This window comes from Podarcis liolepis (genome assembly GCF_965112155.1).
Source record: "Podarcis liolepis genome assembly, chromosome: 11".
Taxonomy (NCBI): domain Eukaryota; kingdom Metazoa; phylum Chordata; class Lepidosauria; order Squamata; family Lacertidae; genus Podarcis; species Podarcis liolepis.
Window position 1 is genome coordinate 10,237,596 of NC_139565.1, and position 11,677 is coordinate 10,249,272.

Genomic DNA, 11,677 nt, shown 5'->3' on the forward strand with positions numbered 1-11,677 from the left:
CAACATTCCTTTTGCCTGATCAGTTATGTGTAGTTCACTAACTGGGGCATAACAGGGGTTGAGATGCACATTCGATAACCTACCTTTCACAGAAAGTAATGTGGAGAGCTAGCCCTTGCTTTTAGAAGGATGCCTGGATGAACGTCTAAACTGCAAATATTGTCCATTCGTACATTATTTTCAGTGGGATATGCACTTAGATGCTTAGCTAAATAATCCCCCACATCTTAGCAGTGAGTGGTCTCACACGACTGCGCAGAGCTAGAGCTGGATAGGAGCAAATGCCTTGTGCTGAAATTCTGGAGGGCAACGAAACTGCCAGAACAGCAGAGCAGCAACTCAGCAGAACAATGCGTATGGACAAGCAATTAAAATGAATGACAACTGCAAGGCAGAGCTCTTTTCAGAAATGATTTCTGAAAGTTTGACACTAGAGCAAGACAAGGCCAGGCTGCACCAAAACGGCGATTCCACCAAAATAAAAATAAAAATCATGAATTTGATGCAGAGCTTTGAGGAGAGAAGTTTTCATGAAACAGACCCTCCTTCCTTTGTTCCACTGATTCATTTTGAGTGACTCCTCTCTCTTAGACTTTTGGTGCCTGTTAGCAACAATTTAAGAAGCTGGTGGCCCCTGGTTGCCTATCTACAACACAGGAAGAGCTGTGTGAGAGTTCTCTCAGGAGGAGAGCCAATTGAAAATCTTCTGTTACTATAACATATAGTAAGTAGCAGTCAGTTTACTCCTTCCATCATCTCATTTGGTTGAGAGTAAACATTTTGACGAGAATCCTAGACGCTCCCATGCCTTCTGTTTATAGAGACAGAGATACATTACACAGAAAGATTGCTACAAAGCTAGTATTTTTTTTTTTAAGAAAAGAAAACGGTGGTGAATGATTCAACAGCAAGATTTTATTGGAGAGGGGTGACTGACATTTACTGTGCACTAGTACTCTGTGTGTGGAGGAATGTTGCAAAATTTAGTCTGGGAAAGGCAATATGCTTTTCTCAAAATCTTCTGAAAGGCTTTGAGCTTAGAATACCCTGCTAGATTTGCTCCTCCAGTGCAGAATCACCAATGCCTCCTAGAGTCCTCACCAGTGCCAGATTTACATATAAGCTAAACAACCTATAGCCCCCCCCCAAAAAAAAAATTTAAAAGGAAAAAAAATATTTGATAAAATACATATTGCATTATGTGCAAATGGCTTTAGATACCTATATGAATTACCATATATAGTGGTACCTCAGGTTACATACGCTTCAGGTTACATATGCTTCAGGTTACAGACTCCGCTAACACAGAAATAGTGCTTCAGGTTAAGAACTTTGCTTCAGGATGAGAACAGAAATTGTGCTCCAGCGGCGTGGCAGCAGCAGGAGGCCCCATTAGCTAAAGTGGTGCTTCAGGTTAAGAACAGTTTCAGGTTAAGAACGGACCTCTGGAACAAATTAAGTACTTAACCTGAGGTACCGCTGTAGCATATATTCAACAACAAATAAACAGTGACGATTTGTTGTTGACAAAGGACAGCTGGACATATAAAGGGCCCCATTACCTCCAGTAGCTTAGGGCCTCATCAAACCTAAATCCAGCCTTGGTCCTCACCCAGTGCCATTCATGCAGAAAACCCCTAGGCTGCAACCATCTTCTGCACAAGGTCATTTTCTCCTCTCATCCTAAACTATCCCTTTGCTCCCACATATCTGTAATTTACAGATGTACTGCCATTGAGCATAGTGGTTCCATTTAGCTGGCATGCAGGCTGAGGCAGGCTATGGGAGACACAGATCACTGATTTCAGCTCCAATCATAATTAAGTTATATATTTAAGAAGAACCTCTGCTTGAATAGGCATATGCTTTTTTCAACTTTATGGATGTATCATTGATGGTTTTTGTGCCTGTTTTGAAGAAGTTCTTTTCAGGAAAGCTTTGAATAATCATTATGGGTCTGGACAATTTTTATTCCAATGGGAGTCAGCTGTTATGCATTCAGTTGCTTCATGCTGCACAAAATTAATAACTGCAATAGTGCTCTCCTAACCACTGATAGACCTTTCTTGCATGAATTGCTTATCTAATCTTTCTGGAGAAACACTGTACCAATGCCACCTAGCTATGCTTGTTATATTATTAGGGGTAAAAGGTAGACCTCCTTTGCTTGTGGTCCCTCCCCATGTCCCTTATCAAGTTCTTGCCCTTGAGGATAATTGCCATTTCAGGGTCACTTACATTTTATCCTCAAAGCTTGAGTGCATGCACTGGGCTGAGATATATATTTTTCGCCAGCCACTCTCTCAGACAGAGATGACAACAACTTGGCTCACAGTTCAGAAGGAGTAGCTGATGATTCAACCATTGGAACTATAAGTGGTGAAACTATCTCAACATTTAAATGCCACTAATTCTCTCCACCCTGCTCACAAAAAGTATTTTGCTTCAGCCCACTCCCCAATTCATAGCTGAAACAAAGCACTCTATTTGAAGGTGGGTAAAATAGCTGGGAAATGCTCCTTGACAATTCAATCCAGCTCTATTTGAAACATCGAATTTTGTAGCAAAATGTATGTTTAGCCAGTGCAAGTAGGTTATTACATTCAGATTGCTGACACGGGAAACACAAAAAGTAAATTTAGTGTAAGAAATGAAATAAAAATAATGGTTAAATGTCAAGGCCTAAGAAACAGCAGCTCAAATTAAGTCCCATAAGTCCCATACGAAGTGTACGATATCAGGGAGAAGATGTTTAGTTGACATAAGTTCAAAAAACAGAATTACTTACTATCACCCTGGCAAAGCAAAGGTCCAAGTTTGTAAGCTGCTTCAGAATTTGGCCGGTTTGTATCTGTGATGAAAAGTTCTGTTACTGGTAGATGGTCTTTATAGGACAGGAGCCCAGTGTCATTGGTCCTGGAACATATAAACAAACAAACTTACAGATAATGCATTAAGCAGTTATGTGAATGGATGTCATTGTCTTTGTGTTAGTTGTGTCTAGCAAATGGCTGCATTTTTAGCAAATGTAGATGGATAATACAGTGAAGGCATAGAAATGTTTACCAAAATGGCAACAGAGAGAGGGGCAGGGAGGAGTTAGAACTACATGCAGTTTTATATAAGGATGACATTTCTAAAGTCCAGTTTTGGCCAATAGCCTTGTCAAAGGAAATCTACATATATTGCCCCCCAGATTCATGGAGAGTTTGATGAAAGCAATGAGAATTCAGATCTCTTTCATGACAATGTAACAAAGCTAAAAAGTTGTGTCTGAGCTCAGACCCGTGTGTGTATTCCTTGCAAGGAAGATGTCCTTTGGAGTAATCAAGTTCCACGCATAACTCAGCTCTGATATGAAACTGACGTGCATTGAGTCATACCATTCACCTATCTAGCTTAGTATTGTGGACACTGACTGGCAACAGCTCTCCAGGGTTTCTGAAAGGACCCTTTCCCAACCTAACAGAGATACCAAGGACTGACCTTTTAGTATGGAAACAATCATTTGTCTGGAACAAATAACGAAAATAACGAAAAAGACCATAATCATTATTGATACCTGAATGCCACAAGTTATTCTTCTCCCATCTTTTCCAATTGAGAATATATAGTGTTTATGTTCATTTCAGTTTCTATAAGGGTGGGAGACTCTTACATTTGTCAAGTGTTCAAATTCTTACAACAGACAAGTGTGTGTGTGTGTGTGTGTGTGTGTGTGTGTGTAATATATGATTGAAGACAAACTGAGAAACTTGCAAGAAAAGGCTTACATTTTCTACTTCTTTTGCTATCCATTTTTTATGCTTGCCATTTCAGCATTTCCTTTGAGCCTCGGCATTTCCAATCCCTCTTATCTATAAGTTTTTCATTAGCAGGAGAGGATCAGTTCCCCACAATCCATTGAGTCTTTTGTGCTTGACTCAAGGCGGGATGGGGGTGAGCAGTTTAAATGGTGAGTGTTGTGTGGCTGGTGGCCATTTGACTTAGGTCCTAAGCTAGCTCTGACCTCTAGCCAATAATCTCCAAGCTACTGGACTCTGATGCCTGGCAGACAAAAAACCAGTGTTCATTTTGCCCTTTATACTCCCAAAGACCCAGAACGAAAAATGGGGAAAACATTTTGAAGTGGCAGCAGGAACTGGAACCGCTGGGGCCTGCAAGGCCTCAGAAGCAGTGCCACAAAGGGGGAAGGGACAGCTTTCCTTGCATAAAATACTTTGGGAAGATTTTGAGAAGGTTAGCTCACAATGGTGGTCCTGTCAAGGATTGTACCAAAGAGCTTCATGCTTGTGGAGCCAGGGATCTCATAGTTTCATTGTCGGTATGTAGCTGGTCCCTTGGTCACCAGATAAAATGACTAGCCTGAACTCCATGCTTTCCCATCCACATGAGATGTTCAAATCAGAAGTGAATCTCAGAGAGTCGTTTCACACTCCAGTTACTGTGGCCCATTGATGTGACCTTACTGTCTGAAAATGCTTATTCCTTTATGAAAGCTATTACTATGTGGGACTATTATAGTTCCCAAGTTTATCCGTGTGCCTAACTAAACCTTTTCTCATATATATATCTGTCCGAGATTTCTCCTTGTCACAGGGAACACTTTAGGACAAAATTACAGCACGACAACAAAAAATGACCTTTAACCCCCCCCCCCCCCAAAAAAAAAGAGATAAAAATCTAGGACACATTTTCAAGTTGTGTGCCTGAGGTTGGGCTTCTGAGTTCATGGAAGGAAGAAAGAATAGCTCTAATAGCAGGTGAACTTTGATACTTTAAAAATAGATGTTTCCATCTAAGTAAGGATTTAGGATCCTAATTTTTAAGATGTTGCTGCGAAAATTCTACCCTATGATTCTGCAGGCACTTCAAAACAGCATGAAAAAAAGAAATTTATATCATCCTTGGGTAGACAAAAGCAGCTATCACAATGCCATTTCTCACCGATAGGAAGGGGAAGGAGTTGCCAGGAATGTGGACATGTGTTTGCGGGGAGCACAGCAGGATTCCAATACTTGCAGGACTTCTGGTCAATCAGGTTGGCACAGACCTTTCGAGAACGGCACCACCGCCTTCCCTTTCTGCCCATCAACAAGCCCATGCAACATTGTAGGATTAGCTATTTGAGGGCTGAGTCAGGATTTTTACCCCATGTGGCACTCCCTACTCATATGTTAAAGTGCATGGTGATGTTGTATGTATCTGATTTACTTAATTGGCTGCCTGTTCTTTCATAGTCAGGAAGTGTGGGCAGGAAGAGAAGTAAGTTTGGAAACCTTGATAAGCACCCTAATTGAAATAAATTGAAATACTTTATTGTCACTTATACAATTTGTATACAGTGAGATTACACGAGCACCCCCCACTCAGCTCTCTTGTCTTAATTCCCCTTGTTTACGGACGCACATCCACCAAACCCGAAAGTCAGTTGCCCTGTTGTTATCTTTTCATTCAGCAGCCTAACAACCCATGGATAGAAGCTGTTATTTGCCCTGTTGGTGCGACTAATCATGCTTCTATATCTTCTGCCTGAGGGCAGGAGATCAAGAAAGTGCCGGCCAGGGTGTGAATCATCCCTGAGAATTTCCCTCACTCTCCTGAGGCAAAGTTCTTCCGCTATTTCATCCAGCGGATTCACGGGACAGCCCATAATATCTTGTGCTGTATTCACCACCCTCTGTAGGCACTTCCTATCAGTTGATGTCAAACCAGCGTACCACACCGTATTACTACAAGTAATACACTTGAAGGGTGAAAGGATTGTTAGTCTAAGGTTACCAGATTTTTTTCAATGAATCCGGGGACACTTTTCAACTTCAATGGATTTTGTATGGGGACTGATTTGAAAATCTGGGGATTGTCCCTGGGAAACGGAGACATCCAGTAACCTAATGTTAGTCCACCTATTTACCATTGTCAGCTAGCAGAAGCCTTTGAATCCTGGAAACTTTAGCCTATCAAATGCTGCCCAGCATGGTTTGTGTGCGTGTTTGTGTAGCAGCCAGCTGCCTTCTCAGCTTGTCCTTTGGATAAGCAGATGAGGAAGGCAAAGAGCAACATCTGATCGATCCATTGTATTTAGCCAGGCTGGCAATGCCCAGCAGGAGAAAAGGGAAGCCTTGTACCCAACTGTCTCCTCTATACTTCGGTTGTGTTGTTGTTTGATGCTTGTTGCAGAATAAGATGAATAAAGATGGCCTCAACGGATATCTCATGAATTAATTCTGGTAGGATGAGTGGGTGCCACATATTTTGACATTCAACATTTTAACTTGTTGAGAACAAAGCAAAGAATGAAAACAAAATCACCATTCATTTCTGTCAGCATCACAGTTGCAGTCATGATGCGAATCAATGCAGCTTCCTTGTATTCCACAAGCACATTTCTGAACATCTGGCCTGGAGCCTCCCCAGTACGTCTGTGTCTCATTGATTTTTCCAACCCACCAGCTGAATGGAATTCCATCTAAAAGACAAGTTAGAGAAATTTGCAATTTACTGTTCCACCTGTTTTCCTTCAACTCTAAAGGAAAAAAGATACCTAAATGAAAAGTTGCAAAATGTGACATTTTTAAAAAATAAAATTGGTCATACTTCTTTAAAATGCTAACTTTTTTTTCATTTTAATGTTTCATTATCATGAACTAAATTACTTTCAAAACTTTCTGCTTATATTACTGGAAAAAGAGAACTGGTAGTCCCTAAATCAGTCAGGCATGGTATTAGAACCATTTATCTTAAGGAGGCCACTTACACAATTTGCTTTATGACAGCATATGAAGAAGGAAATGCCCTCATCCCCCAAAATCTAGGTAATTTATTATGTGATGTAAAAATCAATAGATGATCAAGAGTCTACTAGTGAGGAAACTGCAAGTGTCTTATCTCATAAAGGTCTCATTTTGATAATAAAATATTAGTAAGTATATACTAATATACTAATTGAGCATATGCTCAACAGAGTTGTGTACAGTGGTACTTCGGTTTAAGAACAGCCCTGTTTACGAACTATTCAGTTTACGAGCTCCGCAAAACCGGGAGTAGTGTCCCGGTTTGCGAACTTTACCTGGTCTAAGAACGGAACCTGAACGGTGGAAGGGCACTGGCGGTGGGAGGCCTCATTAGGGAAAGCACGCCTTGGTTTAAGAATGGTTTTGGTTTAAGAACAAACTTCTAGAATGGATTAAGTTCATAAACCGGGGTACCACTGTACAGTCACACCTCGGTTGTTGAACATAATCCATTTGGGAAGACGGTTCGACTTCCGAAATGTTCGACAACTGAGGCACGGCTTCCAATTGGTTGCAAGAGCTTCTTGCACCCAAGTGGAAGCCGCGTTGGATGTTCGGGTTCCGAAAAACATTCGAAAACCGGAGCATTTACTTCCAGGTTTTCGGCATTCAGGAATCAAAACATTAAAAAATGGAGCCGTTCGAGAACCAAGGTTTGACTGTACTTACTGGGAGAACTGCAAATGTCAAGAGTAAGATCGTGTAGCAGGGCTTTTTTGGCTCTCAATGAACTATAAGAGGAGTCTGCAGGATCAGGCTCATTCCGTGAAGCATCCTGTTCTCACAGTGGTCTGTAGGAAACCAGCAAACAGGATTGAAGTGCAAGAACACTCTCCTGTGGTTTCCAGAAACTGGTTTTCAGAAGCACTGAAATTCCCTGCCTCCTGTGGGAGTCAGTTTCAGCTATGAAGGTGTGCCGTGTTAATCACTGTCACTTTAATAACTTGCCTGGTGGCAAGAAGCGACATTGCAGAGCCAACTCTGTCCGCAGCACTGGTTACAGTAAAAATGAGGGAGCCTTAATTCAACTCTACTGTACATTAAGGCGAGAGATGCTGCCAACTAAACAGAGCGATAAATGCACAAAATATACAGAAAGGGGTAATTACTAGAGGATATGAAGCATGAAGATAATCAATCTTAAAAGGAGAAGGAAGGAAGGTGAACTTTGCAATGAATGCAGAAGTCGAGGCACACGGGGAGAATAATGTCCTATTAAATTGTATGGCAACACTTTGGTGAGTTCTGCTTTTGTTTGCGAGAAGCATTCAAGCTTTCAACAACAACCCCCCACCAAGAATCTGGAACTTATGCCTCCCTTTGCCTTCCTAACAACTGTCAGTACATATTGCAGCTCACTGTTAGACAACTCCTCTGCTACCCTGGCAGTCTCTCTGCTTGCAACATATCGTCTCGCTCACATACTATTCAACCTGCCAGCCCAGCAGGTCTTCAAAAAAACAGAACCAGAAGATGAATAATGGCAAGAATGCTCTCCCAGATCTTGTGTGTTTAGCTTTACAATTTATCCTGAGTGGGACGTTGGTGGTGGAATAGAAAATCCAGATAAAAGGTCTACATAATTTACGAAAAATCTCATTTTTTTCAAAATCATGCATTCATACCCATATAAAAATGCCACAATTCAATGGTTCTGGAGTGCATCTATTATCTATGTTCTCTGCCATTTTCTTCTGACTTGGGAGAAAACTATAAAGAGTTAGGGGATATTTAAACATCTAAAAAAAAATAGATATCATACTGTGACTTTGTATCTTCTTTGAAATCAATAATATGCTATGGTTCGTCACTGATGCCTACTTATTAGACATGCAAATATGCTGAATATTTAGCAGGTATCATGAAAAATTTCCCTCTTCCTTTCACACGGCCTCAGATGATGAAGTGTGCAAGTAACAGTCCCGCTTCAGTTTATTAGGAAGAAACAAAGCTACTTCAGACCATTTTTCATCTTGTTCAGTTCTGGTAAGACTGACTGGCAATGACTGTCCAGGGTTTCAACAGGGGACATTCACACTTCTATCTGGAGATGTCAGGGTGTGAACAAGAGACCTCCTGCATGCAATGCCACCATCCTCCTATCCCTGAACTATGGCACTATCTAAACACAGCAGCGGAAAGGTGTGCTCGGTGTGCACATGGAAAGCACTTTGCAGCATGCATCCATGTGATCAAAGCGTGCACCAGTGGCGTTTGCAGGGATTGAATGTGGGAATTTTTGCATGCAAGGCTCTCAGCTATGGTCTTTCTGTCAGGTGAACAACCGAGATCAAGGGATTTAAGTATTATATTATGTCAGGGTCTTGGGAGCTTTTTTCAGCCTAAAGACTACATTCCTTTCTGGGCAAATTCCCAATGTTCATATGCTGGCCAGGGGGTGGGGGGGTGGTACACAGCCAAAGGAAAAAGTTGATGGACCGAAAATGTAAATTTTCCCTTTGTACAGTAGGCTAGTTTCTACACATACTCTCACATCCCACTCTTTCCCCCTTCCAGGCAAACTAGAGGTACTAGCGCTTTGAACTGGTTTGCTTGAACAAACTATTGGCAAAGGAGGTGGACTGGAATTTGCTTTGGAAATTGGGGGTGAATACGTTTTGGCTAACAGAGCGTGCCTTTCTGAGTTTTGCATTCTCAGATTACTGTGGAGTTTTCACACAAACAAAAGGATCCCGGAGGAAAGATAAGCCAAGTCTCCAGAATGTAATCCAATTTGCATGTTCATAGACCAGAGCTGTAAACTGTCCTCCTGAGGGGAAAAGGCAAGCCAACATAAGTTATCTATCTGAAAACCTGAGCTAGCTCTGCTTTGCAACACTATAGAACTGCTATGAAATTTTAACAAGCTGTACTACGTTAATTTCAATGTCACGCCAGTCTAAAGCCATGTACAAATTTGGCAAAAACCAATGGAACATTTCTTCCGCTCTTCCCTATCACGAATAGCATAATAAATGTCTTTTTACCCTTCTGGTGAAAATTGATTGTTTAACCTTGCAGATTTACTTGCTGAACCCCAAAACAATGTCACTTGCCCTTGCCATCAATGTGAATACCCCTAGTTCATTACCACCACCACTCTGAATTTGTGTTTAAATGAACCATCTGATAATAACACCTGGAACACATGTCACTATGACTCATCCGTATAGTTTAAGCTATGGTTTCCCCAGTAGCAATGTATGGAAGTGAGAGCTGGACCATAAAGAAGGCTGATCGCCGAAGAATTGATGCTTTAGAATTCTGGTGCTAGAGGAGACTCTTGAGAGTCCCATGGACTGCCAGAAGATCAAACCTATCCATTCTTAAAGAAATCAGCCCTGAGTGCTCACTGAAGGACAGATTGTGAAGCTGAGGCTCCAATACTTTGGCCACCTCATGAGAAGAGAAGACTCCCTGGAAAAGACCCTGATGTTGGGAAAGATGGAGGGCACAAAGAGAAGGGGACGACAGAGGATGAGATGGTTGGACAGTGTTCTCGAAGCTACCAGCATGAGTTTGAGCAAACTGTGGGAGGCAGTGGAAGACAGGAGTGCCTGGTGTGCTCTGCTCCATGGGGTCACAAAGTCGGACTCTACTAAACAACAACGACTCATGACAATTTTGACAATTTTCATAGCCACTTGTGTAACTGCTTCCTCTGTTTTACGCTGCAGGTTGCAGATCTCCACCAACCTGCTCTAGAAAATTGGATACCATTGTGAAGCAGATGTGGACCAAAGGGGAGGAGAGAAAAAGAAAATGGAGACTTTTTTTGCATCACTGGTGTGACATGGGCTCTCATCCCCTATTTCCCCTGCTTCAGTAACATGATAGAGCATGGAACCTGATGCAGTTGTGCATCAAGGCTCCATCTCTGTGTTGTTTTTTAGTTGAAATCCACCAAGTTATCTGGAAAAGCAAACCTGAAGCCTGTGCATAACGTGAGATGGGTAAGGCTATTAAAGGATTATAACAAAGCAGTGATTAGTCAGGCTTCTGCCTTGGTTGTGAATGTTAATAATCAGATGAAAGGAAAAGGTGGATTTGATGCAGCTAGTGAAAAAAGTAAACAGAGTATATAGAAATATTAGCATGTGACATCTTTTGAAGGTTCATTTGCATGCTTCTACAGGAACTGAAAGCAAATAAGGGCTTATCCACATTTCCTCTCGTCCCACTGCATTCCCCCAAGGGAAAATCACCCTTTAGCATTCAATCGGAGCAAGCAGCAATTGGGTTCTCAGTGGATTGCTGTTTGTTCCAATTCAAAGCTAAAGAGTGGGTTTTCCCTGGGAAAGGAGCAAGGCAAAGGGAAAAATCTCTTGGACCCATACCATGCTTTCGAGACATGGGAAAAGTGCAAGTATGGATGAGCCCTGAGTCGTTGCTTCTGTCTAAGTTAAAAATAATGGTTCGTGCTATATCTTCCTTTCTTTCTTTATTACTCATTGCCATACTCAACTGCTGTATTTGTCAGATGCACTCAGTACAAATTATACAATCCTAGGGGCAAGAGGGGTAAAATTATACAAGGGAAATTTAATGTAGTTTCATACTCTCCCTTTTTCTCAAGTGGTGGAAAGGGCAGGTCTCCCGAGTGAATTTCCATTAGAAGGTCGTTCCCCTTCCCAGGGGGGCAGGGTTACAGGAGGCCATGTGCACTCCCTGTGTATGGGGGTGGTGAAGCCACCCGCATCACTGGGAGTCCCAGCCATGTAAACACCCCATGGCCGACCAATCCAGTTGACCGGGGTGTGTGGCTTACCCTATTTAAACCACCATGCGGTCAGGGGCTCCTTCTCCTTGCCTCCTCTTCACCTCACCTCACCCCACCCCACCTCACTTGCCACTCCCCCTATTATTTTTCTTCCCCCCTTCTT

General features: G+C 42.0%; 1 protein-coding gene across 8 annotated transcripts in view; it reads right to left on the reverse strand.

The window, feature by feature from the left end:
• CNTNAP4 (contactin associated protein family member 4) overlaps positions 1–11,677 on the reverse strand; it is a gene marked incomplete at its 5' end in the record, with an annotated part of 260,718 nt that overhangs the window by 52,359 nt on the left and 196,682 nt on the right. For all 8 annotated transcript variants that reach the window (XR_014516919.1, XR_014516920.1, XM_083464785.1 and 5 more), the window contains 2 exons: positions 2,789–2,916; positions 6,313–6,469. Coding sequence is in view for 6 of the 8 variants with exons in the window: in XM_083464785.1 (XP_083320911.1) it covers positions 2,789–2,916; positions 6,313–6,469 (285 nt within the window). The remainder of the gene's footprint in view (positions 1–2,788; positions 2,917–6,312; positions 6,470–11,677) is intronic.